Source organism: Aspergillus homomorphus, assembly GCF_003184865.1.
Source record: "Aspergillus homomorphus CBS 101889 unplaced genomic scaffold BO97scaffold_29, whole genome shotgun sequence".
Taxonomy (NCBI): Eukaryota; Fungi; Ascomycota; class Eurotiomycetes; order Eurotiales; family Aspergillaceae; genus Aspergillus; species Aspergillus homomorphus.
The window spans coordinates 262,580-290,387 of NW_020291915.1; the positions used below are offsets into that span (position 1 = coordinate 262,580).

The window sequence follows — 27,808 nt, forward strand, 5'->3', positions numbered from 1 at the left end:
GTAATGGCTCTTCCCCTTACATGGTTGGGGCATTCTCCGGAATGCATAGCAGAGCTTAAAATGGCAATATCAGCAATGGCATGTGGTGCTTCCAGCCACATGACTTAGCCGTGCGAAAAACACATTCAGCCTATGATATCTGAAAGGAAAAGAGAAGGGTGACATCCAATCTTAGTGACAATGCGAAGAATGGACTCGAGGGTCGTCTCTTCCCCGGTTTTTTATGCTAATGGATACCTGCCCCTTGGTCCATCGGGGGAAAAGAGCTGGGTCAGCGGTGCAACGCGATTCCGATCAGGCCAGGAGGGCGACGACAGGGCCCTAGCTCTACTGGAAGGCTGTGGAATGCCGATAGAGAAAGTAGCGCGGCCGTGGTTGCACGACCAAGGGCGAAGGGTGATGTCAGTCCAGTAACCTGCCGAGGAAACGTGAAGTTGCACCCGCCTGCTGTACCTGCTGTTGATTTGGCTTCTGATCGTTGATTGTCTCCGAGGATTACATATATACAAGGGTTGGTCCTGACTGTATCCGGATTGTTGTTGCTGCGGAATAGCAAAAAGCACCTGTGCGAGGACGGCATCCCTTCGCACCAGAGGTAACCCACGAGCTAAATGGAACCCGGGATCGAGAAGCAGGGAGGATGCTCTTCTCTGCAGAGTGTAACAGTGACACACGAAGAGTCCGGAACCGAAAGTCCATTCCTAGTCAACCGTGAGTCGAGATATCAACGATGGGCGAGGGGCATCAAAGGGCTTGAAACTCGCGGGGTCGAGCCAGTGCCCATCGAGGAGAGGATGAAGAACACCAAGTTTACGTCGTTTGAAATGTTCCTTACATGGCTAAGCATGGGTATGGCCATCAACAACACGGTAACCGGATCGCTGGGAACGCTGGTCATGAAGCTGAGCTTCACCGATTGTGCGCTGTGCGTAATATTCAGCACCCTTCTCGGGGGCCTGGCAATTGGATACATGAGCACCTGGGGTCCGCGAAGTGGGAATCGCACACTGGTAGGCTTATCTTTTCCACATACTAGGCTCTTTCTCTATCGCTCTCACGCCTATACCCCGTCACACGATCAGTCCAAGCAACTCACCGCTTCTCTTCTTCTAGATTGTGTCCCGGTTCTTCATGGGGTATTATCCCACAAAAGTATGCTGCATCCTGAATGTGATGTCGTGCCTCGGCACTGGGATGATGAGCGCGACTGTAGGAGGTCAGCTACTGTCCAAGATATCAGGAGGGGGTCTGTCGGTGATAGTTGGGATCATCATCGTGGCGTTGGCGAGTTGGACGATGGCCACGTTCGGGATGCAAATATTCCAGTACTATGAAAGGTATGGATTGACTGCCCTTGATCTTATTCGAGAACTGACATTCATGGTTGTGATCCAAGGTATGCCTGGTTTCCACAGTTGATTGTCTTCTCTCTCCTCACCGGGTCGGCTGGCCCACAATTCGACTTCGATAGCCCGTCGGTTGGGTCCACCGCGCAAGTCAACGCCAAACGGCTGGCGTTTTTCTCGCTATGTCTGTCGATTCCGCTATCCTGGGTTCCTGTCGCTGCCGACTATCACGTCTATTATTCTCCCGATATCAAGCGATGGAAGATCTGGACGGTAACTACTATCGCCGCAAGCCTCGCGTTCACCATTACCCTTCTGCTCGGTGCCGGACTGGGAAGCGGGGTGGCACATAGTGCCAAGTGGAGTTCAATCTATGATGGCACACCAGGAAGTCTGTTGATGGCGGGATATGATCGACTGGGACCGCTGGGGAGGCTGTGTGCCGTGGTCAACGTCCTGACGATCGTGTCCAACAACGCGCCGGCTTCGTACTCGACTGGGATGAACTTCCAGATGCTCGGGAACGTGTGGCGCAGGTTTCCGCGCCCAGTGTTCACCACCGCCAGCACGCTAGTGTACGCCTCCTGTGCCATTGGCGGCCGGGATTCCTTATACGATATCTTCAGGAGTGTTTTGCCACTGATCGGATATTGGGCCATTATCTGGTTCACCATCGTGGTGGAAGAAGACCAGATTTTCAATCGACGCCGAGGGTATGACTGGGACGCATGGAACGATCGGTCGAGGCTTCCTGTTGGCATCGCAGCCAGTATTGCTTTTCTAATCGGTTGGATAGGAGCTATCGTTGGCATGGTAGGTCACTCTGTGCGCTTCTGCTCACAGAATCATGGGCCCACTGACCTGGTACTAGGATCAAACGTATTTCACAGGCCCCGTTGCGGCTACGATCGCGGAGGGATGCGATCTGGGCATTTGGCTCGGAATGGGCTTCGCCGCGCTAGCTTTCCCGCCCTTGAGGCTGCTTGAGGTCAGATTCATTGGTCGCTGAGCACGTAATGATCGACGGCCAGATTACAGTCTTTGTCGTCTTTGTTGGACGTGAGAATGGCATATATCGAACCCGTGGCTGGTTGATTGTAAGCAAGATTAGTACATCTCTCTATCGTTTTTTCGGTGTGCATAGATTACCGGATCGATGACCCTGGATAGTGAAATTAAGAAGCATGTATGTAGAGTCAAATCAGTCAGCAGGTACATCTGCCGACAGAAGTCTGCGGTATGCGCCTCTAGACCATAAACGGAGATTATTATCGCTTTGCTTCAGGGCAGAAAGCCTCGTGGATCTTGGAGAAGTGACGAATGAGATTACTCCAGAAATGGCACGCGCGATAAGCGAGCAGTAGGTCATGCATGCCACTGCATGCGTCTCAGTGCAGCAGAATCATCTCTAGTGGCTTGGAGATCGAGAAGATCGCTGACGGCAGAGAATGAAAGAATCGCTCGTACTGGTGTGATAAGAGCAGCTGGTAGTAGTATCTCCTATTCGTCATTTCAAGAGCTTGGGCTGTCTTAGGCACTTTCACTGGAATACATCCAGTGGGGGCATTGATTGAGATGTTGAGAGCTCTGCGAATAGAGAACGGATAGAAAATGTTTCACTAGACGATAACCCTCATCTGCATCTTGACAAAGGTGATGCATACAGCAGCATCGGGATCGCACTTCGAAGAGCTTACCTCACCGCCCTGAAGTGAAGGATCGATATGATGCCCGCAGATCCTCCCGGGAAATCGACCAATCCAAAACGTAGATGCGGGGGTGGTTTTCGAGATTCTCCCTCCGCGACCCGTGACCCCGGTTCTCCACCCCAAATAATCTATCGGGTCCCCCCGCTCGGATATCCGTTCCACTTGTTCCTCTAGCCTGGTATGAGTTTACACTCACCTGCAGCACTGGTGTTGACTTCCCCCCCTTCAAAATTTGTTGAAGTCAAAGTAGGTGAGTTTGAGGATGGTGACTATCTGAAGCCAGATTGTGCAGATGGTCCGGCCTGGCCCTTCAGTCCTAACACTTTTACCAATTTCTGCAACGATCCCCATTTCCATTGCTGACCTTGACGTTTCAGTAGTGCCTCAAAAAGCCACCGATCAATCAAAGATCATACTGACTTACTGCGGTCATCGAACAAAGGCATCAAATCGAACGCAGAGAGCTGATGGCAAATGGCACGGAGCACTCCGGAGGGAAGGGAGCATCGCTGTTTTCCCCCGAAGCTGCAGTTCAACAATATGTGACGTACTTTGTGCTCGCCACTACTTCATATGTGATCTTAGCTAGCCTTCTTCGGTTTCGCCGGGTGAAATGGATGCACACAAGATACAACTATCCCACTCGAGAGTCCTTCGCTCGCATGACTGATGACGATGCTTGGGCGATCCAGAAAGCCATGCTAGAGTTGGAATTTCCGTTTTTCTACCTCAAGTCACTCCAGTTCGCCCTCTTTCGAGTCAGTTTCCATTTCTATACTTTCCCATTTTCGTAACTTTCTGCTGTCCACTGCTGTCCACTGACACCACTTCAGACCTATGGCATACCGTCCATCTCTAAACTCCTTGCAGCCACGGCGCAGTTCTCCAAGCCGGAGACATCGCTGAAGCGCTACGCGGACACCGTTGTCTTGATCCAGGAGTTCATTGGCAATTCCCCGTCGTCGCGACGTGCTCGGACTTCTATTGCGCGCACCCGCTGGATGCACAGTGGGTATCGCGCCTCAGGCAAGATCCTCGAGGATGACATGCTGTACACTCTCGCGCTGTTCGCTGTGCAGCCAATCCGGTTCTTGGAGAGATACGAATGGCGGAGCGCGACCGACATGGAAAAGTGTGCAATTGGTACTTTCTGGAAGAGCGTTGGCGACAACCTGAGCATTAGTTATGATGTCTTGCCATCAGGAAAGAAGGGATTCAAGGATGGTCTTCACTGGTTGGAGGAGGCGATGGCTTGGAGCGACGCGTATGAAACCAGATGCATGATACCCCATATCAAAAATCGAGAAACGGCCGACCAGACCACAGAGGTGCTGTTATACATGGTTCCAGCAGCATTCAAGCATGTCGGGTTGAAATTCGTGTCTTACATGATGGATGATCGTTTGCGAAAAGCTATGCTGTAGGTGCAATGCCTGGTTCTTGTGTAGCACCAGCTCGACAATGATTTGAGCAACATAACTAACCGGCTGAGTCTGTAGGTACGACCCGCCCCCTGCAGCATATGCTCGGGTCTTCTCGGTTTTGTTGTCTGTGCGCCGGTTTGCCATGCGTTACCTCGCTCTTCCCCGGCCTTATGTACTGCGATATCGGACCTTCACCGATGAAGACGAGCATGGCCGCATTTTCTCCACCGAGTGGGATGCGGCACCCTACTACGCGAAACCGACGTTGCGGAACCGTTGGGGGCCAATTGCCTGGTTGACCTGGGCGTTTGGCAGGCCTCTGCCAGGCGACGAAGGTCGTAAATATTACCCACAAGGGTACTACATACCTGATGTTGGTCCAGAGTACTTTGAAGGCCGGGGGCGAAAGGATATGGAGCAGATCACGAAGGAGTTGGAGTCCTCCCGCAGGGGACAATGTCCTTTTATCTGACAGACTTAGGCTAGTGAGTCTGATGATATCACGACAGCATCAATCGCAAACCTAAATCTACCATCATCACGTCAAACTTTCTAGGGTAGCGCTGACGAGATCATTTGAGTTAGATTGACAATGTCTATTATTAAATTACATTGAAGATATCCCTATCAGGTCTACAAACATGCTCTTTTCCCTAAAACAATCATAGAGCCAACATCGCAGCCTCCCTACCGCGCATTAAAGTTATCCAGCACCGCAAACTCCTTCGCAGCCTCCCAGATTTGCTCCACACGCCTCACAACCTCATCCTCAAGGGGCCCCTTCTCCAGCGCCGCTAACGTCTGCTCCAGCTGCTCAACACCACTCGCTCCCGCAATAATCGCATCTCTGAGCTCCCCCTTCAACGCAGAATGATACGTCACCCACCGATACGCCAACTCCGCCTTGGGGATCCCCGCCTGCTCCGCGACCTCATTCCAGCGATCCAGCACAGCCAGCATGTCCGGGTTCACATACAGGCCGCGGTAGATCTTGCCGAACCCCGAGCCGGGATCCCAGCGTCCGCTCGACCCGCTCGCATTCCGGAGCTGCTCGCTCGTCTTCGTGAGGAACCCGCCGGCGATGGGGCTATAAGCATAGAACCGAATGTGGTGCTCCCGCAGCAAGGGGAGAAGGTCCGTCTCCACGAGCCGCGAGATGGCGTTGTAGTTGCCCTGGTATACAGTCGGGCGCACGTAGTCGTGCTCCTGGCAGAGGCGAAGCACCTCTCTCGTCTCTGCGGCGGTGAAGTTCGAGAGCCCGAACTCCTTGATCTTGCCGGCTTGGTAGAGGTCGTTGATGCCTGCGAGGGTCGGCTCGAGCGGGGCGCTGCGGTCTGGGGCGTGGATATAGAAGACGTTGATCTGTGATGTGTGTCTGGTGTTTTAGCCCTCGCCTCTTGTCGGGTGTATGTGTGTTTACTGCTATAGGTGACAGAGAGAGTAGAACGGGGGAAAGGAGACGTACGGAATCGGTGTTCAGTTTCCTCAGACTCTCCTCTGCATCAGCGATGACCGCTTCTCGTGACGAGCGTCCCGGCCGAAATCCGCCGCCGTGCTTGGTGTCCAAGGCGAAGCCTTCGGCGGCTGCATTGGCTTGGCCGAGGAGTTCCTCGCTTCGACCGTAGATCTGGGCTGTGTCGATCTGCTGAATGTTGTGACGGTGGAGGATCTGGAGGATTGCGGCGGTTTTGGCTGGGGTGTTGAGGTTGCTGCTGTCGTTGACGAGGCCGGCGCCGAAGATGATGTTTGCGTGCGAGGGAGACATAGTGGGAAGCGCGTTGCTTTGCTAAGACAAGAAGAGTATGATGAGGAATGAATTGTTGGAGCAGATGATGCTTGAGGCTCTAGGTAGGGTTCATTGTGTGTATGGACTGTTCACTTTTTATACATGACGGGGCTAGTATAGGGGCTGATGTATAGATGGGCTGGCTTATTAAACGCAAGGCCATTTGTAAGCGTGGGACTACGTTCTTGATTTCAAATCGCAGGTCTCTAGCACGTTCGCTCGTGGCTTGCAGGATCGTGGGAATTTGTAAGGGGAGAAGCTCTCTAGTTATATTATCGAGAAGAAAGGCTGTAGTGCATGGATATATGACTGGGGGAATGTCCTTCAGTCAGTAGGTGGGTCTCGATATTATGGAGGGATCATAGCCCAGGTAGCTTGGAGTGCTCTTCTGAAGAACTTGGCTGCGCATGCGCTGCCCTAAGCCATTATTCTAGTAGCAGTTAAGTACTCAACACAGGCAAACAACCATTCCTAGTAGTTTGGAGGGAGACAAGCTAAATCTGTCCAGTTAGCGAGATCCGGATGTGAACACTGTCCACCCCCCTCCTAGTGATTGTCGTCATCACCTACGAATCTCGGAAACCGCAAAATCTAGATAGCAAAGAAATAACTTGGCAAAGCTGCCAAGTTCAATTCAAGCCAGTCACCCAGGTAGAACTAACAAGTTGACCGTTGGATCGGATTGATGTAGTGAAGAATTGTGGTGTTGTGAGTTGTGACGCAGTGGAAACGAAGCCAAGCCTTGAACCAAAACAAAGCTTCATCGTCACGGAAGCTTCGAAGAAGATTACATAAACCCGTATCTCCCCGCAAAGCCGACGGCCCTGTGATCTCATCCAACTGCTGCTTTGTTCTTAAATATTTTCAATACCTACACCTACACCTACACCTACACCTACTGAGTCGATAGGCTGCTACATCCTAGCGACGGTCGCATCGCCCGGCCCAACCCACACCCACCAGCGCAATGGCGTCACCTTCCTCGAACGACGCCGCCTCGAACCCGGCGCCATTCGCCAATTTCCCGCAAGACCCCTCCGAGTTTGACAGCGACCCGCGTATCTCGTTCTCGAAATTGGACGACAAGTTCATCCTCGAAACCGACGACGGACAGGAATATGAATACGATACGGTTCTGAAGCGGTGGATTCCGACGGTGTGTGAGCGCTCTCTCTTCGGCTTGGTGGACACCCTCCTTGTATCTGCCAGCTGTTGAAGTCCCTCTTTCCCTCCCCTCTGTTGTCTTGATTATCTTCCTTCGCAATATACGATGCGGAGTTTTTTTTTTTTTTTTTTTTTTTGGTTATGGGGCTTGCTTGCAGTTGCTGTTGGAGACAGACCACGGAATTGAGGCTGTTTCTGTGAACGGGACTTTGGTTGGTTCGTGAAAACTGATTTGCTTGGTTGGCGGCGGGTGTTGCTCTTCCAGGTCGACGACGACTTGCTCCAGAAACAGCAAGAAGCCTACAAAGTCCAAGGGGTGGATGAAGATAGAGAGGTGACGGCGTCTCAACTGAAGAAGAAGCGCAAGCAACAAGGCAATGGCGAAGAGGTCAGTGCCATCCTCCTTAATTTCCCGGATTCCTTTACCGTGTCTCCACCATCCTCTTGGCTATGATTTATGAAAATCAGAAGCTAAAAGCAAGCTGGGGTCACTACTGCAGGGCAATGCACAGAAACAGAAGAAGCAGCGCGTTAACACGGCGGTCTTCGTGACGTCGATCCCTCTCGATGCCAAGTTCGACGAGATCCGAGATCTATTTTCCAAGTGCGGCGTCATCGCGGAGGAAATTGACAGCGGTCGACCGCGGATCAAGATGTATAACGATGATGACGGGAGCTTCAAGGGGGAGGCGCTTGTTGTCTACTTCCGACCGGAGTCCGTAAACTTGGCAATTCAGATGCTGGATGATTCGGATTTTAGACTGGGCGTGACGGGACCGCACGGCCCGATGCGCGTGCAGGCCGCAGATTTCTCCTTCAAGAGTCAGCAAGAGGCACCGACGAAAACGAGCATGAGAGATAAGAGGAAGATCATTCAACGAACGCAGAAGCTCAACAGGTGAGGGGACACCGAGGGCATCGAGGTTCATATATGCTAATCTGCGTACGGTAGTAAACTTGCCGATTGGGACGACGACGATCCGTCAGCACTTCCAGATACAAGCTCCCGCTTCGAGAAGGTCGTCATCTTGAAACACATGTTCACGCTGAAGGAGATAGATGTACGAGTTAATCCTCAAGCTTTGATCTTATGTAATAAGCTGACACGCTGGAACAGGAGGACCCGGCCGCTATTCTGGACATTAAGGAAGACATTCGTGAAGAATGCTCGAAGCTCGGAGAAATTACGAACGTCGTCCTCTACGATAAGGAGCCGGCGGGTGTTGTGAGCGTCCGCTTCCAGGACCCGGAAGCTGCCCGGAACTGTGTCAAGGTGGGTGGTTCAGGGAGAAGACGCGATTGCACCCCCTGCAGTGTTACTTGCTAACAATTCATGTCGTCTAGATGATGGACGGGCGCTATTTTGCTGGCACGCGAGTGGAGGCTTACATTTCTGACGGGAGTGAGAAGTTTAAAAAGACCAATGAGAAGCGAGCAGCGCTCGAAGACATGGCCGAGAAAGGGTTTGACGCAGAGGATGAGGAAGAGCAGCGCCTGGATGAGTTTGGCACATGGTTGGAAAGCTCTCACACAGTGGAAAATACTGCTAAGTGAGGTCGCTGCGGTGATGAGGGGTTTTTAGGTATAACAAGTAGATCTGCATCAACAGCGGCAATTTGCTCAGAACAACTGGGGGGCCGCAGGGTAGGGAGGGCTTGATGCCCGTAATCATCAAGACGTAATGAAACACATGTGTACTATAGTAAAGAAAAAGAAATTATGACCTCAAGCCACGGGGAAACATAAAGAACGGGCAGTGTTCATAACAACATCCTCGCCATCATGCGATCAAGCTGGGGATGCCTAGGTAGAGAAGGGGGGATATCAATAGGGGAAAGTCTGGTTCGCGTTGTTGGTTGCCGAATGTTTTGGTTCCTGACTTTTGAGGCACTGATCTTGGCTTCCAGCGAATCCCCTGGCGGCCAATGAACGCGCCAAACCCGATCGGGCCGAGTCCTTAGCCCCCTATTATTCACTTTCAGTCCCGGGAAAAAACAATCAAGCCACGGTTTGTGTTGACATTTTTTTGTTATGTTATGAATGATCCGGTACATCTCCACTACCAAGCTGGAGTCCACGGTGCACCACTAAAACTGTCACTGTTACTAGCACTAACCCAGGTACTAAGTTGGGGCCCTCTTTCCCCCTCCACCCCCCCTCCCTCCCCCCTTCACCGCTCTCCTTCTCTACCCAAACTTCCCAATCTAACCCAATTCCTCGTTTTCTCCCTTCATCCCTCCTCATCGACTGTCTTCCCCAGTCTCTTCCACCGAACCCCTACATTCCTCCATTTCCTACTCCGACCTCTATCAACTCAGTTTTTCTCTCACTCAAGACCCTCAGCTACCTTTCACAATGCGCGAGATTGTAGGTGGTCCCTCCCTTTGTTGTCCTCCACGGGAAAGACGCGTCGTCGTCTTGACTTCACTCTCTCCTGATAGGCCCCCGCTGGATCTCCAACCGACAACATGTGGCTAACCTTATTTTTTTCTACAAACTACAGGTTCACCTTCAGACTGGTCAGTGTGTAAGTGAAACCGTGTCGGCATATGACAGCTTCGTGTTTGGGTATATGGATGCAGTGGACTAAAACATGGTGCTGGTGACAGGGTAACCAAATTGGTGCCGCTTTCTGGTACGTCTCAGCTGGAGTGAGCGGAGGCATGACATGTTCCTAAGACTCTGTCAAAGAGTTCAGACTGTTCTGTCAAAGCTTCTCTGTGTGTTCAATTGAGCTAATAATGTTTCAGGCAGACTATCTCTGGCGAGCACGGCCTTGATGGCTCCGGTGTGTAAGTACCGACTTTCCAGGCCGCGGGTCAAACAGATACACGGAAAAGGGTGAAGAATCCTAACCCAAGGACAGTTACAATGGCTCCTCCGATCTCCAGCTGGAGCGCATGAACGTCTACTTCAACGAGGTTCGTTTCGATCGAGTCTTTATGTCTCCGGCTTCCCGCAGCAGCTCCTGACTCCTTCACCAGGCTAGCGGCAACAAGTATGTTCCTCGTGCCGTCCTCGTCGATCTCGAGCCCGGTACCATGGACGCCGTCCGTGCCGGTCCTTTCGGCCAGCTTTTCCGCCCCGACAACTTCGTCTTCGGTCAGTCCGGTGCTGGTAACAACTGGGCCAAGGGTCACTACACTGAGGGTGCCGAGCTTGTCGACCAGGTTGTTGATGTTGTCCGTCGCGAGGCTGAGGGCTGTGATTGCCTCCAGGGTTTCCAGATCACCCACTCCCTCGGTGGTGGTACTGGTGCCGGTATGGGTACTCTCTTGATCTCCAAGATCCGTGAGGAATTCCCCGACCGTATGATGGCTACCTTCTCCGTTGTTCCCTCTCCGAAGGTCTCCGACACCGTTGTTGAGCCTTACAACGCTACGCTCTCCGTCCACCAGCTCGTTGAACACTCCGACGAGACTTTCTGTATCGATAACGAGGTATGTTCTAGAGGAGATGGTCCTGTCGGGAGTATCGCGCAATGAACTAACCGGGTGGCCGCTATAGGCTTTGTACGACATCTGCATGCGCACGCTCAAGCTCTCCAACCCCTCCTACGGTGACCTTAACCACCTGGTCTCTGCCGTCATGTCCGGCGTGACCACCTGCCTTCGTTTCCCCGGTCAGCTCAACTCCGACCTCCGCAAGCTGGCTGTCAACATGGTTCCTTTCCCTCGTCTGCACTTCTTTATGGTCGGCTTCGCTCCTCTGACCAGCCGTGGCGCTCACTCTTTCCGCGCTGTCTCCGTTCCCGAGTTGACCCAGCAGATGTTCGATCCCAAGAACATGATGGCTGCTTCTGACTTCCGTAACGGACGTTACCTCACCTGCTCCGCCATCTTGTATGTTGCCTCGATTCCGTGATGTGATAATCTTGGTACTGACTGAACTTAGCCGTGGACGTGTCTCCATGAAAGAGGTTGAGGATCAGATGCGCAACATCCAGAGCAAGAACCAGACCTACTTCGTCGAGTGGATTCCCAACAACATCCAGACTGCTCTTTGCTCTATTCCTCCTCGTGGTCTCAAGATGTCCTCCACCTTCATCGGTAACTCTACTTCTATCCAGGAGCTCTTCAAGCGTGTCGGTGATCAGTTCACTGCTATGTTCCGTCGCAAGGCTTTCTTGCACTGGTACACTGGCGAGGGCATGGACGAGATGGAATTCACTGAGGCTGAAAGCAACATGAACGATCTCGTCTCCGAATACCAGCAATACCAGGACGCCTCTATTTCCGAGGGCGAGGAAGAGTAGTAAGTTTCTCGACCGTCGAATTCCGTCTAACTGCGCTAACTTTGTCACAGCCCCGAGGAGGAGATCCTTGAGGGTGAGGAGTAAACTTTTGGCTGTCGAGTATGACACAAATCGGGACGCGCTCTTTAATACCCTTGATAAGTGTATATTCTCAAAGGACGTTGATCCGCTGAACCGGTCATCGTCGGTGAATTATTTCGTTTGAGCGCTCTTTATTTTACCCCTTCCTGTTTTTAATTACTTAGGCCAATGGAAGCCTGAAACTATCAAAATCCATCGCACATAGTTGAAAGCAATCTTATAGTTTGTTGTTTGGGATTCAGTAGCAAGTGAGCTCAGACAGACAGTGTTCGAAACAAGCCTGCCTACTAGTGTTGCTGTCACCAAGCGATTGGTCAGGCCGTTACTAACGCGACGGCCCTGCCCAGTGGCTACTGCTACTAATGACTTCGATGCAAGTACAGACGGTATCGGCATTTGCCCTGCTGCAGTGCAACCTTGCAACTACCGTGACCAGCGCCGACCGCCCTTTGCAGAGAATGCGTTCTCCCTGCGCTTACCACCAGTCAAGCTACTCCGCTACAACTACTCCGTACATCCCCATGTTCATTGAATTGAGTTGAATTGAGTGACAACGCGAACCGCTAATCAGAACAATCATTGGGGTCAACGGCATGGCGGCACCAGGTGTCGCATTTCCTCATCTTACTGCTCCTACGGCCACAGAAACTGAATCTTTGTATTGGGACCAGCGCGAACAGACTTAATTACAACAATACCCTTATTTGCCGTCCAAGAATATTCTGGCCGGGTGGATCATGACACTGATAAAGCACGTATCCAGTCACTAAGGAAAATGGAAAAGTGTGTGCTGTTTAGACTGGAGTACCACAGAAGAGTGTTTGGAAAACGCCTTCAACTGGAGAAACTCTTGGCACTCTGTCGCACGGTGACCGTTGCCTCGCCGGGACTGTAACAATTACATTGTTCTACGATTTGTACTTAGGAGCTCGTCTTAACTACGCCCAAGATGGGGTTCTAGACTCTAGCACCACGGTGAGGTGTGAGCTCTTCGCTGGAGCACCCCATTCTGTACGTACTAATCTCTCCTGTGGGCTATAGCCATATTCCTGCTGATCGGGAATAGCAGCGGAGGGCAAAACAACGCCGCATCATATGCTTGATTTACTTGTTGAAAAGCAAGTGCCCTGCTTTGTGCGGGCATAATGTAGAGGAAAGAGGTTTCAAGACGTATAGAGCTGTGAGCGCCACTGTCTTAGGAAACCTGGATGACCTGGAAGTTCATCTGCAGGCCGGCGGACGGTATCTGGCTCTCTTCTTCGAATATCCCGGGAATTCGATGCTGGCTTGCCCTGACCTCAAGCGCACTCGCAAGCTGGCCGACACCTATGATTTCAGCATGGTAGTGGACGAGACGATCGCCCACGCTGTCAAGTTTTACTTCCTCCCCTTTGCCGATGTAGTAATCAGCAATCTTACCAAAATCTTCTCGGGCGAATGTAATGTAATGGGCGGCGGCGCGATCCTGAATCCAGAAGGTCGGCACTATCAGGGCTTGAAACGTGCTTTCGACGCGAGTCACGAGGACAATCATCGGGCTAGGGACGTCATGTTCATGGGGCGCAACAGCCGGAATTTTGTGGTGCAGATCCAAAGAATCAATGAAAACGTCAAAGTCATCTGCGAGATTCTGCGAGCTCATCCGCTGGTCAAGGAAGTCTACTACCGCAAGTATAGTCCGACAAGGCGGATGATGGTCACTGCAGCCCCCACTGGCGGGTATGGGGGCTTGCTCTTGTTTACATTTCAGCAGAAGGAGCATGCGATACCATTTTTTCGATCGGATCGAGACTGCGAAAGACCCGAGTCTCGGGGCCAGCTTCCCCTTGACTTCGCCCTATATATGTGCTTCTCGCACAATCTTGGGAGCTGGATTGGGTGGCGGCGCTTGGAGTGCCGGCAGATTTGCTGCGCGTTAGCGTTGGAGTCGAGGATGTAGAAGAACTGAAGGCACGGTTTGTGATTGCCTTGGAAGCGGCTGAAGGGGTCGATTCTCTTTTGACTTGAATATCACGATGTCTCCCTGGATGGACTGGGGCATTCGCGACTCAGCAGATGACAAAAACGGTGATAAACAATAGAGATCAGTATATCCTCCTAAGTATAATAATCGTTAGTAATGTAATTCTTGATTGTGTTTCATGTTTCCAGTTTCACAAACGGAGGTCACACAAGGACAGTGTGATTGCAGACTTGTGGTCGTGACTCCAAGGCTGCATGATTATTATCACCTCATGATATAGCGTGGCAACGCTTTCGGGCAGTCTCAAGAATTAAGGACTGCAGAGTATGCGTAACAATTAATTCCTCGCGAGGTTGATAGTTGTGAGCGGGCCACCTACCTATACACGCCAAGGATAGGGCATCTCCTGTTCAAAGTAGGCTCAATGGATAAGATCAAGGGAGGCAAGGCCGACGTAATTATAGCCTTGGCGTAATCAACGACATTCAGTATTGACCACACAGCCTCGCACGATTCCGGGCGAGACGAGATGACCTGGGGTAATAAGAAATCGTCGTTTTGATCGTTCGTAATCATCGGCCATAACTACTCCATGTAATTAAGGTCGGGGAAAAAGAAACAAAGATAAGACCTCCGACCCGATGTTGATTGGTTGCCGAGACGGCGGAAGATAAGGTCTTTCGGACTCGGGATGTTTAGGGAAGGAAGAACTACGAACCTTGAAGTTCCAATTAATTCATCGCCCTTCAACAAATCTCACAAACTTCACAATCTTCCAACAATGAACTGAACTTCTCAATGAAGAGGCAGGTCCAATTGAACTGCTTCAGTGGAGATATCAAAGAACTCCACTGCAAGACCCATCTGCACGGTTTGCCAATGCCTCGTGGCGGCTGCTGCGCTGATGGAGCTTCGAGAAGTGACTGTATCTGGGGGAAAGATAAGGAAACTCTCCTACTACTAATTCAAAATCACGACAGATAACACACCAGGATGGCTATCTCCAGCCAGTCCCAATGCTGCCTGAACCCGAAGGATTCAACCAAGGCTGAATAGACTTCTTTCTCTCTCCTTATCCAAACCCCCGCTTATTCGCATTATTGACTCGCATCTGTCAATGAAACCCCTAATCTCCTGCATCACAAAGAATACCTCGCCTGCTATCGAGCAGCGGTTTATTTGCCGCTCCCGGCTTCAAAACCCTATGCAGCCACCAGCCATGGCTGATGGTTTGGGCGTCCAGGCACGGGATGGGCAAGCCAATGTCGTGGACGTCTTCATCCAACACGTCTCGTCCACGTTCTCGACACATCGGAAATTGGAATGACTCGATCCACGCTGCAGGTCAGATGGATGTTACCGGTTCTCCAGTTTGATGCCTCCGGGAGCTCCACCTGCCTTAGTCCGCCGCCATGGTCAGCCTGCGATATCTATCAGTAGATATGGCGTCGTATTGAAAGCGAGCTAAAATCATGACCAAGGAGGAGGAGCAATGGAGTGGAGCCCTTCTAAGGTTTGAAGCAGGTGAAACGACGATGGTGCTCTTTTCATCTGACTGGTACTATCTCCGGCTGCCGACTATCACCAGCACTATTTATCACTCCTGCGTCCCCCCTGACTTGACTTCTCTTTTTTCCCTTAATTTTATTTGATATAGTTTCTGTCGATTATTGATCAGGCACGCCGTTCCCCTATAATTCATAATCTCTTATCCATCGACCGGTGTCCGGACCTCCCTACGTTCTTACTTGCCGTCGTCTACTACGTGCCCGTCCATTGAATTCGATTGTCTCGGCCCCTGCACTTGGACACCGATTGGATATCGGATAACACTTCAAGCTCTTGCCAGGCTGAGGTAGATACGCTGCAGCTTCTCTGATTGATCTGAGGCGACAACAACTCCTGTGTAGTGTGTGGGATTTGCGATGTCGGCATATCCAGTTGCCTACAATGGCTCGACTGATGGGACGGGGGGTGATTCCCTAACGGAAGACCTTAACATCTATTACAGTGTAAGTATTATCAAAAGATAACATCCAGCTATTGCTAATCCTCTTCAGTCTGGTGATATTGCTTGGGTGATCACTTCCACGGCTTTGGTGTTATTGATGATTCCGGGTGTCGGGTAAGAGACCATTCTCAACCCTCTAGATAACGAGTCTAGAACTAACCGTACCAGGTTTTTCTATTCCGGTCTCGCTCGACGCAAGTCGGCCTTGTCGCTTATATGGCTGTCGATAATGTCGGTCGGGGTGGTATCATTTCAATGGTTTTTCTGGGGTTATTCGCTGGCCTTCTCCCACACTGCTGGAAGTTACATTGGGGATTTGCAGAACTTTGGTATGAAGGGCGTTTTGGGAGCTCCTTCTGTTGGCAGCACTAAAGTGCCGGACCTTTTGTTTGCCGTCTTCCAGGGCATGTTCGCTGCTATTACGTGAGTGAATATTCGCCCCGACTCTCTGATAAAGTCTGACATGATGACACTAGGATGGCCCTTACTGTCGGTGCCGTCGCTGAGCGCGGTCGTATGCTTCCTTGCATGGTCTTCAGCTTTATTTGGACCACCGTCATCTACGATCCGCTTGCTTGCTGGACGTGGAACTCGTCTGGTTGGGTCTTCAAACTAGGAGGTCTCGATTTCGCCGGTGGTACCCCAGTTCACATCGCATCTGGGTCTGCCGCTCTTGCCTACTCTCTCATGCTTGGAAAGCGCCGTGGTCATGGCACTCACGAGCTCAACTACCGGCCTCATAATGTCACCCACGTGGTCATCGGCACTGTGTTTCTCTGGGTTGGATGGTTTGGTTTCAATGCAGGTTCCGCGTTGGCTGCCAACCTGCGCGCTGTGATGGCGGCTGTTGTCACAAACCTGGCTGCATCTGTCGGCGGTGTCACCTGGTGCATCCTAGATTACCGACTTGAGAGAAAATGGTCCATGGTGGGTTTCTGCTCCGGTGCAATTGCGGGTTTGGTTGCCATCACGCCAGGCTCTGGATTCGTCACGCCTTGGGCGGCTTTCATCTTCGGAGTGGTCGGCGCTGTCGCCTGCAACTATGCCACCAAGCTGAAATATGTGATTCGCATCGATGATGCTCTTGATATCTTCGCCGTTCACGGTATCGGCGGTCTCGTTGGTAATCTCTTGACTGGTATCTTCGCAGCGTATGTCTTCTCCCCTGGTCTCCACGTAAACACATGTACTAACTTCTAACCAGTGACTACATTGCTCACCTCGATGGCTCCACCGTCATTGATGGTGGATGGATTAACCACAACTACGTCCAGCTGGGCTACCAGCTTGCCGACTCTGTCTCAGGCATGGCCTACTCTTTCTTCGGCAGCTGCATAATCCTCTTCCTGATCAACTTGATCCCTGGTCTTCACCTGCGCATCTCTGAGGAGGATGAGATTCTGGGCACTGATGACGCCGAGATTGGTGAATTTGCTGTATGTTCCATGCATCCCCAGGTTAACGCTGAGCAAAGTCTAACTCCCGAAACAGTATGATTATGTCGAAATCACCCGCGATATTATCACCGGTACCAGCCCGGAACACGCCGAAAGCTCCTCCAAGCGCAGTATCACACCGGCTGGCAATGAGGAGTCGGTAGAAACGAAGGCCTGAATGCCGACATCAGCCTTCTTTTCTGTCCCTCATTCGTCGGTGGAATGAGGTAGCTGCAGCGATGCTTCGTTAGGTCTTTTTTGTTGATTCGCGACTATATCCCGTGTTGCTATATCTCCTGGTTTACCGTCTTGATATCCCCTGCTTTATTATACATATGTGTATACTTTTTTCCCTTTGTTCTATTCCCCAGCCAGGTTTAATGTATATCCAGCTCCCTGATTTAATGTGACTCCTCTGGATTGAATCTGGAAATGTTGTTCAACTAAGGCTGTACTCTTCTACGAGTGACTCGTGGCCCAACTCTTTACCGCAGATCGAGGGTCCGAGCGTGAGCAGGTTTTGGGAAGTTTACTTGTGAATCTCGTTCGAGTTCTTCTTCTTATTTGGTTTAATTTTAGAGTTTCGTGGTCAAAAGTTGGCAGGGGGAAACGGTTCCTCAAGCTCCTGTCGCTGCTTCCTCAACAAGTTTCGCCACGGCCTTTGTGAACGCTCGATCATCGTATCCAACACCGGAACATCGCCCCAAGTCCCTACATATCCAACTGCGGCACTCGACATCCATTAGCAAGTTGGTGCCGTAGTCCGGCAACGACTCATTCTACAACAGAGCGCCTTCGGGCTGACTACCTTGAATCATCAATGGGATGAGGGTTGGAATTATGCTATATAGTAGTGGATTACGGCCTCGCAGGATCGGGGTAGATACGCGCGGGGTTCACTTAAGCTTCCCCCTCCACCCGTAGCGCCAAGTAAACTTGATCGGTTCCACTCACTGATCAACAATTTTTAATTCCAATTGATAAGCTATCGTCGCCGGGGAAAGCACAATTCAACACTCCGTAACAAGCACTTGCCACCACAACGAATTTCTCACAGCAGATGCGGCGCACGGACGGATCATCGATTTCAGGTTGGATAGTTGTGGAAGTGATTGTCACCGTCTGCTTCCCCTTTGTAGCACTGATCGTCCGACGATCTCAAAAGCATTGAGTTCTGTCCTGTGTTCGTGATCTAGGCTCACAACCAATGGCAATCTAGGCAAGTGACTGCGTTAGCAGCTTTGCCATTCCGAGAGGCTATACGGCAGATCATCGAAATGTGCGCAAAGCATGCATGCACCAGGCCGATCGTTCGGCATTTGCTGGAACGAGCAAGAGAAGTCAAGATGCGGTGTCATACAAAGTAGATTAAAGCAGACGGATTTCCGTAGTGGCATAAGTACTCCGCCGCTTATGGTATGATTTTGGGTTTCGTGAAGATCTTGATACATATCCCGAAGACTCAAGGGGAAGATGCTCTCAGTCCCACAATCAGCCGCTCAACGGCACCGACAGTTGCTGCCTGAGCAGTTACCAAGTGTGGCGGTGCTGCGATTAGTCACGGGCGCTGGACAATCTTCGATTCCGCCTTCGAAGCGAAAGAAGCTCTCTCGATCTTCCCGTCCGAACAGCTTCTCCGACGTGGCCGAGCCATTTTTCTTCAGTCTCAGGTCGAACTCTTTGTTGTCTTGAAGACCGACGAGTGATTGAATCTCTACATACTCCCATAAATTAGGTGGTCATTTTCACTCAACCCCAGAAGGCCCAAGACGCACACGCCGTCTGACCGGGATTTTTGAGAGGTCCAGCAGCAGAAGCATGCACCGCCACAGCCCCTATCTATCCGCTTGAGGCTTTCCCTTCCAACCCGCTCTCTAGCACTGGCCATGCGAGATGGAGTCCCAGCAAGATCGTGGCTTCCAGATCATGGAGCATTCTGATATGAACAATCACGACTCGGATGGCTCGGGTTCATCTGACGAGCTGCTGCAACAGCCGTACACACTCCGATCGGACTCCAGCTTCACCGAGAATTTCGACAGCCAGATCCCAACCCCAGCATCGACCATCAACACTTCCCCCACCCCGTCTCTACCAACTGGTATCCCTCCATGGGTCACGGGTACCCCTTCACGCCCGCGGGGTGCGAGCGTTGGCGCCTCTGCTCTCGACAAAGCACAGCCCGTGGACGGTCTGCCGGGTGACCAGAGGTCGCAACGTCCGTCCGGCCCCGCTCGAACGCCCTCCAACACCTACGCCCCTCAGCGCCGCCCGCCCCAGTACATCAGCTTTCAGAATGACCGTCAGCGATCTTCCTCAACGAAACGAACCCCCCGCCGGGACCCGAATGCCCAGTATCGTGCGCAGGAGAAGGCTTACGTCCAGCGCATCCGGGCTGACCCTCAGGCATGGTACAACCATTTCGACGAAGCTCAGAACATGAGCCCCGGGATCGGGGACTCGGACCTGGAGGAACCCTCGCCTTCGTCGGAGGTCCCCTTTGAGGATGATGCCTATGATCCGGATATCCAACTTTTCCTCAATGATGACAACCTGCCGACGCTTGACGAACTGAAGAATCCGAGAAATCAAGAGAGACTGGAGTGGCACTCTATGCTTTCTTCTGTCTTGAAGGGAGACGTTGTCAAGCAGGAAAAGCAACGTCTGCTGGGATCTACCGACTCCAAGAGGTCGTCTGCTCAGAATAACGCGATATGGCTTGGTGTCCGGGCAAGGACGTGCGGGCGTAGTGTTGCTCTGCAGCGGAAGCTCATTGAAGAAGCTCGGAATGGGCTGGGTCCCATCATCGAGGAAATCATCAAGTTCGAGATCAAAGGTGAGACTGAGATCGGAAAGCCTCCCATCCAACAGGTCGAGGACATTGTGGGACAGATTGAGAGGTGTGAAAGCTTGTATTCCACCCACAAGGAGTTGGAAAGCGCACACCCTCGCATTGCATCGGAGGAGTTCCGCTCGAGTCGGGATGCCGTACTAGCCTGGCACAACACAACAATTCTCATCAACACCGAGCTCGCTATTCTGCAGAAATGGGTGGGAAATGACGAGCTTGATTTTAGCAAACCAAGGACCAAATCGATCAATAGTGATCTCTCCGACGAATCCTCCTTCCTGGATCGGATCATGAAGGAAGATGGGTTGAGGATGCTGCAGGGAAAACATAACATGCTTAGCGGTGTCGGCGAAGTGATTCAGAAAGCGAAGAACACCTTGATCGAAAACGCCAGCTCGTTCGCTAAGCGTCACCTGCCGCCCTACATCGAAGAATTGCTCACTCTAATCAATTTCCCCTCGCGTCTCATTCAGGAAATCATTCGCATGCGACTTTCTTATGCTAAGAACATGAAGGATCCTGCCCAGCAGTCTCCAATCCTGGTGGATCAGATGCTCTCGCAGTTCCAGATCTTGATGAAAGTAGCAGTGGACATCAAGCAACGGTATATGGATATCGCCAGACCTGAGCCAGGCTGGGACCTGCCTCCTTGTATCGACGAGAATTTTGACTCGGTGGTCCTGGATGCCATGAAGTACTACTTCCGGCTCCTCAATTGGAAGCTGAATGCAAACAAGAACACGTTCAAGGAGGCTGAAATCTTGGAACAAGATTGGGAATTCTCGAATGAAGTTGGACGGCAACTCGAAGGAGGAGATATTGAGGTTGCTGAGCAATATAGGTACGGTCTTCATGCGACTACGATATGCTTGCTTGCTTGCTAATGTAATAATAGTGCATTGACTGCAAAGTCTCTACAACGCCTGATGATTCATTTCGAGCGCGAACTAACGATACGACATAACGAGGACCCCATTGACATGGACAAGCGGTACAAGAGCGTTCTTGACTCGACTCGGATCCGTCAACGAAAGCTCTACCGTTTCTCTCGGTTCCTGCGCCAGCTATTTGAAAATGCAACAGAATACAATTTGCCGGCTGACATTGCCTACGACTTCCTGGAGGCGCTCCTCGTCTCGGATCACTTCATCATCAAAACTCATGCTTCCATGGGCCAGAAGAACGTCTACCTCTTCGCGCACCCTGCACTGTGGGGTCGGCCCGCGGATCTTCAAGCCATCATGGGCACATCTTTCCGTGAAGAGGATGCGTCGAAGGACTCTCCGCATGCGCCCTACATACTCGTAGTTCGTCCGGAGAAGCCATTGGCCTGGGCGGGTAAAGAAATGCAGGTGGAGACTATGGAACATCCTACGGATTTACGACTAGGAAAGCTGCGCCTCGTCGTTGAGGGTACGCAGCAGCGTCTAGCTAACGCCCGGGCTGAGTTGGCGCATTTGACCGGAATGCATCTCGACATGGCCATCGAGCAAAGGGCTAACCTCGGCCGTGTCAATGTGGAACTCAACAAGATCAAGAAGATCTCATTCAAGTTGTCCATGACTATCATGGACAGCGTTGCAATCATTCGCAACCAGCTGAAGGAGGAGGGGGTCGAGAATCATGATCTGATTCAAGCATGCTATGCTTTCGCCACGGAGTTCGGAAAGCGTTCTTCCAACGTCGACCCCAACCGACGCGCAATGAACAGTGCAAGGCTCGTGGATTTGTCTCTTGACTGGGTGTCATTCGTCTGTGATGACTGTGATGCCGCTGATCGGAAGACCTTCAAGTGGGCTGTGTCGGCCCTTGAGTTCGCCATGGCGATTACTTCCAGTAGACATCTGCTCTCCATGGATGATGCGCAATTTGCTCGTTTACGACAGAAAGTGGCCGGTTGTATGTCACTTCTCATCTCTCATTTCGATATCATGGGCGCTCGGTCTTCCCGTGCGGCTCAGGCAGAGAAGCAGCGCTTGGAGGAGCGCGCCGGCTCGAGAAGGATGGGCGCAGGTCGTGTTTTGACGGATGAGGAAGCAACCAAGCTTGTGCGGGAGCAGCGTCTGGCTCACTTGATCGAAATTGAAGATAGACGGGTTGACGAGGACGCGAAGCGTCAGGCTCTTGGAAGGGTCTTGGAGGGATCTAACGAGGCCGACCGATCTCTTACCGTGCTCTCTTCCTCGGCCACTAATGTCACTCTCCGGTGGCAGCAGGGTCAGTTCATCGGAGGCGGAACGTTCGGATCCGTCTATGCCGCGATCAATCTCGACAGCAATTACCTTATGGCTGTCAAGGAGATTCGACTGCAAGACCCTCAACTCATTCCTAAGATTGCCCAACAGATTCGCGACGAGATGGGTGTTTTGGAAGTCCTCGACCATCCCAACATTGTCTCATACCACGGAATCGAGGTTCACCGTGATAAGGTTTACATCTTCATGGAATACTGCTCTGGTGGCTCGCTCGCGAGCTTGCTCGAACACGGGCGTGTCGAGGACGAGACTGTCATCATGGTCTACGCTCTCCAGCTCCTGGAAGGTTTGGCATACCTGCATCAGGCCGGCATCATTCATCGCGACATCAAGCCCGAGAATATCCTTCTCGACCACAACGGTATCATCAAGTATGTCGATTTCGGCGCCGCCAAAATCATCGCCCGCCAAGGCAGGACCGTCGTCCCAATGGACGCCTTCGCCAGCACTGGTCACAAGGACGCCATTATACCCAAGGACTCCCAAGTTGCCCACAACAACTGGGGCAAGAACCAGAAGACCATGACCGGCACTCCGATGTACATGTCCCCCGAAGTGATCCGGGGCGACACCTCGAAGCTCATCCATCGCCAAGGCGCGGTCGACATCTGGTCGCTGGGATGTGTGATTCTCGAGATGGCGACTGGCCGTCGACCCTGGTCGACCCTGGATAACGAATGGGCCATCATGTACAACATCGCCCAAGGCAACCAACCACAGCTGCCAACCCGCGACCAGCTCAGCGACCTGGGCATCGACTTCCTCCGTCGCTGCTTCGAATGCGATCCCCTCAAGCGATCCACCGCCGCCGAGCTCCTCCAACACGAGTGGATCGTCTCCATCCGTCAGCAGGTGGTCCTCGACGCCCCCACGCCCGGCAGCGAGAACAGCGCCAGCAGTTCCACTTCGGGCAGCCGTCAAAACTCCACCTACGGCTGACGAGCCTAATTCTACCTTACCTCACTGTTTGCTTTCTTCTTTATTTTATTCCCTTTCGCTTCCTTTCGAATTATTCATTCACTTTTTCTCTTTTGTGCCTCCTCGGGAAAGAAAAGCAGCCGCCGCAACATTGCCAACCCTCCGCCCTTTTGCTATCCAATGACCCACATTTTCTGCTTCATCCGTTTTTGCATCTGATACCCTGCATACATTCATTTCTAAATTTACCACCCCACTACTGGTCTTGTGGTTATGGTAATTCTCCCTTTCTTCTTCCCGTTTCATCCTTAGCTGGGTGTACCACCGTCGGCATATACACATATATATTCTGGTCTTTTGTTTGTTGCCTTACATGTCGAATTTGTTGATATAACTCGGTATTTGGGGGAGGGGGAGGGGCTTTGCCCTTTTTTTTTCTTTGTGGTGGTTATTGGTTCTGGGATAGTTCTGTCATATTAGTATTTTTTTTCCAAGCACGCTCAAGCATACGAAGGAGCCTTTTGTTTATTCTTGTCATCATGTGATCTAGCAGCATCAGCGTTGAGAAAGAAGAATTCCGATACAACATACATCCTATTCATTTGTATTCTTCGAGGGATGTCTATAGGGTCAGTCAGTAGGTAATCTGATCTATTGATATTGTAACAATGGAGGTGGTAACAATAAGCTGTAGTCCTAGAGTCTATTTAGATCAATCAACTATTGACTGCTCTATGCCAGGAAGGCTGGAAATGGATATTCGGGGAACCAAAGGGTGAATCGACCTTTAGATTCACCCCGTCAAACACAGTTTCCATGACTGATTGGCGATCCACTAAGGCTAGCTAATTAATGCTACCCTGTAGAGGAAAAAAAGAATAAGTCCGGGATTGATGGAAATGAGAGATAGGATGGATCAAAGGAACCCCAGGCAAATGGTGTGATAAGAGATACCATATAAACTGAAATAAGAGAGTACATGCCCGACATTCGCTCTGCTCGTTATAAACAAAATTCATGATAGTCCCTATAAAAATGAAAGGCCAGGCGAGATGACACACAACTAACAGGAGGGGGAAGGAGAAACAAGCATGAGCCTTCACGTGGTGATTGAGTTGGAACCATATCAGCCAATTATACGCCGGAGTGAAAGGGATGAAAAGGCCGAAGGGGGGGGGAAAAACGGTCAGGAAGTGCGTGGGTGTTCATCAAGGTGACATAAAACCCCAATGGCATTGGGGTCGAGTGACCGCTTGAGAGGAGAAAGCGGTCAGCAAACGACTCGAGGAAGGGTGAAACGCTCCGCATTTCTGTCGTTCGAGACATCATAGCAAACAAGGTAGGTCATCGCCGCCAAATGGCGGGGTATGGATGGAGGAAAAATGAAAAGTAACAACAATTAGAATAGAATATAGAGCCAGGGAGGAATAGTTGACTGGCTGAATTGAGTTTTCCAGTTGACCCCGGGTCAATATTGAGGAAAGCGGGAGAATTAACGAAATTCCATGGCTGGTGTACAGCCATGGTCCTCCACATGCTTGAGCTCCAGTTGTTGATATCTATGGGCAGATCAGTATTCAAGCTCGATTCGAACCCTTCCGGGAGAACTCACCTCTCGCTCTTTGCATGAAAATATATACCAGCGACAGTGCCCTCTACTTGGTTGAAACAAATGTAGTAGAACCCCTCAAAACTTGCACCAGATATAGATCTAACACGATGGTCGGGAACCAGGAAGTATTCCTTCCAGCGCATGAAGATATGTTCACGTTGGGCATAGTTGCGGAACGTGAAATCCGGTTTCCGCGCCTGTTTGGCTAGCGGTCGCCACGCAGGAAACCGGTTCCAATGATGCATATCGGTCTTCTCTGTAGCGCCCCATGCTTCGTTCTTGGTCATGAAAGTATGCTTCGTGCCAATGATTTCGCCCTCAAAAAACGTTGTAAGAGTAGGATGATCTTCCGTCAATCCTGCAGATGGGGTATACGTGAGTCACAGCCACCGATGGTCCAGGGATTGCAGTTGGAGCCCACACACCTTGTATACGAAGGTATCCACAAAGATAGGATTCTTGCATGTCAACATGCTTGATCTCAACATCGACGTTGTAAACCTGACGATCGGATTGTTGCGTGCCAGTAAATTTACTTCCCGGGCGCAGAAAGGAGGAAGTATAGTTAGGGAGGAGCTACCACAATCAGACCAAAGCCCGCGACCAGGCCACTCGTGACTGGGAGACATACCCGGATATTGGAGAACTCGTAGCTCAACAGCGAAGTGGTCGAGGGCGAGGTGACCGATGAGGATGGGCTGGGCGAGCAAGCTGGCTCTGCAGCCGGACTCATCCTCCCCACGGCAGGCTCATCTTCGGATTTTGCCACATCCTTCGTCGGACTACTACCGGATGAGGCTTCAGCAGTTGATGGGGCGGTCGCATCGATGGCCGGACTCAAGGCATTCTGCGTAGTGTGCGCTGCGGGGATGAGCTGTGACGGAGTCTCGGAATCATCACGGTCGGGAAGAGTGGAGGAGCGTAATGGAGCGTCTCTCCAAGTGGCAGGCCTCTCGACCTCGGGTGGGCAAGTGGAACGAGTGGAGAGTTCCTCTAGGACTGACGAAGCATTCACACTGGATGTAATGTCACTCGGGGTCGGCATTGGAGGCGAATTAAGAAATGAATGACATCGGAAGCTGATTCACTCTATTTGGAAAAGTGCGCGGGAGTATAGGCAGGCGCAGAGAGGGAGTCTAGCAGGTAACAAAAGCAAGCATGCAGTTCACGACCAGAGCGTTAGTTCCCGCGGGGGGGGAGGGAAGGGAACTAAGGTGAAAGGGGAATTAATCGAAGGAATCGGAAGGGGGACCGAGAAATAGGTGCAGAAAATGTAAGATTGGGGTATTGAAGGGGGAGGGGGGAGTGGGAGGCGAGTGAATGGAGGAGTGGAAGAAGGAGAAACAGAAGATGGGGGAGGGGAGTGTGGATGGATGAATAGGTAGAAGGGTAAGTGTAGTTAGTACGGAATAGTTGATGATTGATTGATTGATTTGAGTTGCAGACAAAACATTACCCAAAAAGGATAGGCCAACCTTTGAATGATCATGCGAGCGCGGGGGAGGCGAACGGGGGCAATCGGCGGCGCCTCGGGCGGTTAATCGGAGGTGGTCTTGCGCGTGGCTTGGTTTGCGATAAGAAATAAAAAGGGGGGAGAGAAGAAAGAGCTGAGGGAGGGAGAGAGAAGGAAGGGTAGAGGGTGAAGATATGATATCGATCAATATGATCGGATTTGGTCTGATCGCTCTTTATCCACTTTCCTCTCCCCAGATGTCCCCGTCCTGATTCTCCCTCCCTCCCTCCCTTCCTCCATACAGTTCTCAATTTTCTTCTCATTCCTCCCTGCGCACAGTAAGTTGGGCATTATTGAGGTAATAGTCATTGTGCTTGCTACGTTGGCTCTACTGAAACCCTGCATTGCGTCATTTCCATCTGCAGTCGCCAAGCCTGCCTTGGGCGTTGCCAGTCGTATCATCTACTTACTACTCGTTACTATGTCCCAATCAAAGATTCAGGTACATTCGCTATCATTTTGGAAAGTCTTAAACCAAGCATAAAGAAACGCCTATCCCAACATGTGTCCTGCTCCGTCTCACCATCGCGTGTGGATTTAAATGGGCTTGATCTGGACGAGGCACTTCGATTTAGACAGGTGCTTGATAAGCGCGCATGTGGAGGTTTCAGCTTACCTTGAAATGAAGAGAGATTAGAGAGAAGATGAGTGCCTTCAGATCTTGCACCAGGTAGTAGAAGACGCGGAGTCCTTCCGGGTCGGCGGATTCGGTCACGTCCACTAAGGAGCCGATTTTCGCGGTCTGTGTCAATCTATTAGGATTTGCGGATCATAACCAGCCAACCGTCGCGATCTAGAAAGCGCACCTCGAAGGAGATATGTTCGTTGCCCAACCGGATTTCCAACTCCTGACGTCCATCCTTGTTCTTCTGAGGCCACTTGGAGTCGTCCTCCCTAGGTCATATGAGTATACACATATCATGCAGCACCCAAGGCGTCAGATTAGGACTCACTTCATGATCTCACTCTCCTTGATGATGCGCTTGACCTCCTGGATCATTGCCGCACTGACGCACACTATAAACCTTGTATCAGCTCTTGTAAACCACGAACATCGAACGGTGTTGGGCACATACTTTCTTTGCGGATGAGGGAATCATTGCGGTAGTTGGAATTGTTGGCATATCGTACGGCGGCACTACGGCCATCGCCGAGGGTGCGGAAGTCGAATTCTAGGAGAGGGTTAACACCAGGCTCTGAAAATGCGCTGCTCAGAGGATACCAACCTAGGAACTCATGTCCGAACCGCCCAGAGTGACCCGAGCTGCAAGACTGTCAGCAGCTGAGGAAACCTGGGCTCCATACAGGCCTGCCTTACTAATAGCGGAGATAGAAGGTTTCGCCTTGGCCTGACATCTTGTCCGTCTGCTTTGACCTGTAACGTGGTGGCCGATCTAGAGATACTGTCGAGAAAGCTCGCAGCAGGTGAAATTGACGGGCGCGTTCCTGGTTTGTCGGTGATTCCAGGCGGGGCTTAGTCATCC

General features: G+C 51.4%; 10 protein-coding genes across 10 annotated transcripts; 7 read left to right on the top strand and 3 right to left on the bottom strand.

The window, feature by feature from the left end:
* Window positions 1-611: 611 nt before the first annotated feature.
* On the top strand, window positions 612-2,355 carry BO97DRAFT_349312 (uncharacterized protein; the record flags this gene model as incomplete). The annotated part of the gene is made up of 4 exons (XM_025691914.1): window positions 612-1,010; window positions 1,114-1,337; window positions 1,397-2,159; window positions 2,218-2,355. 4 exons carry the CDS (start codon window positions 612-614, stop codon window positions 2,353-2,355), a joined length of 1,524 nt encoding a protein of 507 aa, XP_025549637.1.
* An 880-nt stretch (window positions 2,356-3,235) lies between these two features.
* On the top strand, window positions 3,236-5,070 carry BO97DRAFT_394269 (uncharacterized protein). Its single transcript, XM_025693968.1, has 4 exons — window positions 3,236-3,305; window positions 3,433-3,813; window positions 3,889-4,475; window positions 4,555-5,070. Exons 2-4 carry the CDS (start codon window positions 3,523-3,525, stop codon window positions 4,949-4,951), a joined length of 1,275 nt encoding a protein of 424 aa, XP_025549638.1. The 5' UTR covers window positions 3,236-3,305; window positions 3,433-3,522; the 3' UTR covers window positions 4,952-5,070.
* A 96-nt stretch (window positions 5,071-5,166) lies between these two features.
* BO97DRAFT_444683 (aldo/keto reductase family protein) lies at window positions 5,167-6,340 on the bottom strand (the record flags this gene model as incomplete). The annotated part of the gene is made up of 2 exons (XM_025698483.1): window positions 5,945-6,340; window positions 5,167-5,841 (listed from the first exon to the last, which is right to left on the bottom strand). Exons 1-2 carry the CDS (start codon window positions 6,242-6,244, stop codon window positions 5,167-5,169), a joined length of 975 nt encoding a protein of 324 aa, XP_025549639.1. The 5' UTR covers window positions 6,245-6,340.
* A 740-nt stretch (window positions 6,341-7,080) lies between these two features.
* On the top strand, window positions 7,081-9,113 carry BO97DRAFT_394277 (U2 snRNP complex subunit CUS2). Its single transcript, XM_025693969.1, has 6 exons — window positions 7,081-7,421; window positions 7,695-7,817; window positions 7,930-8,327; window positions 8,382-8,490; window positions 8,547-8,702; window positions 8,774-9,113. Exons 1-6 carry the CDS (start codon window positions 7,233-7,235, stop codon window positions 8,981-8,983), a joined length of 1,185 nt encoding a protein of 394 aa, XP_025549640.1. The 5' UTR covers window positions 7,081-7,232; the 3' UTR covers window positions 8,984-9,113.
* Window positions 9,114-9,634: 521 nt separating this feature from the next.
* On the top strand, window positions 9,635-11,803 carry BO97DRAFT_127518 (tubulin beta chain). Its single transcript, XM_025690017.1, has 8 exons — window positions 9,635-9,796; window positions 9,933-9,956; window positions 10,039-10,064; window positions 10,180-10,221; window positions 10,296-10,350; window positions 10,414-10,869; window positions 10,937-11,271; window positions 11,324-11,803. Exons 1-8 carry the CDS (start codon window positions 9,785-9,787, stop codon window positions 11,682-11,684), a joined length of 1,311 nt encoding a protein of 436 aa, XP_025549641.1. The 5' UTR covers window positions 9,635-9,784; the 3' UTR covers window positions 11,685-11,803.
* A 935-nt stretch (window positions 11,804-12,738) lies between these two features.
* BO97DRAFT_127554 (PLP-dependent transferase) lies at window positions 12,739-13,904 on the top strand. Its single transcript, XM_025690018.1, has one exon. It carries the CDS (start codon window positions 13,045-13,047, stop codon window positions 13,702-13,704), a length of 660 nt encoding a protein of 219 aa, XP_025549642.1. The 5' UTR covers window positions 12,739-13,044; the 3' UTR covers window positions 13,705-13,904.
* Window positions 13,905-15,653: 1,749 nt separating this feature from the next.
* Window positions 15,654-17,353, top strand: BO97DRAFT_426498 (ammonium permease MEP2; the record flags this gene model as incomplete). Its single annotated transcript, XM_025697131.1, has 6 exons — window positions 15,654-15,740; window positions 15,789-15,853; window positions 15,908-16,162; window positions 16,216-16,890; window positions 16,944-17,175; window positions 17,231-17,353. 6 exons carry the CDS (start codon window positions 15,654-15,656, stop codon window positions 17,351-17,353), a joined length of 1,437 nt encoding a protein of 478 aa, XP_025549643.1.
* Window positions 17,354-18,975: 1,622 nt separating this feature from the next.
* sskB (putative MAP kinase kinase kinase SskB) lies at window positions 18,976-23,259 on the top strand. Its single transcript, XM_025690019.1, has 2 exons — window positions 18,976-20,867; window positions 20,922-23,259. The coding sequence occupies exons 1-2, from the start codon at window positions 19,069-19,071 to the stop codon at window positions 23,218-23,220; spliced, it is 4,098 nt and encodes a 1,365-aa protein (XP_025549644.1). The 5' UTR covers window positions 18,976-19,068; the 3' UTR covers window positions 23,221-23,259.
* A 1,350-nt stretch (window positions 23,260-24,609) lies between these two features.
* On the bottom strand, window positions 24,610-25,946 carry BO97DRAFT_127590 (GID4/VID24 family protein). The gene is made up of 4 exons (XM_025690020.1): window positions 25,443-25,946; window positions 25,237-25,387; window positions 24,812-25,169; window positions 24,610-24,758 (listed from the first exon to the last, which is right to left on the bottom strand). The coding sequence occupies exons 1-4, from the start codon at window positions 25,854-25,856 to the stop codon at window positions 24,692-24,694; spliced, it is 990 nt and encodes a 329-aa protein (XP_025549645.1). The 5' UTR covers window positions 25,857-25,946; the 3' UTR covers window positions 24,610-24,691.
* Window positions 25,947-26,754: 808 nt separating this feature from the next.
* On the bottom strand, window positions 26,755-27,735 carry BO97DRAFT_372702 (mago nashi family protein). The gene is made up of 7 exons (XM_025692874.1): window positions 27,643-27,735; window positions 27,551-27,588; window positions 27,401-27,496; window positions 27,278-27,341; window positions 27,131-27,218; window positions 26,941-27,066; window positions 26,755-26,876 (listed from the first exon to the last, which is right to left on the bottom strand). The coding sequence occupies exons 1-7, from the start codon at window positions 27,678-27,680 to the stop codon at window positions 26,862-26,864; spliced, it is 465 nt and encodes a 154-aa protein (XP_025549646.1). The 5' UTR covers window positions 27,681-27,735; the 3' UTR covers window positions 26,755-26,861.
* Window positions 27,736-27,808: the final 73 nt, after the last annotated feature.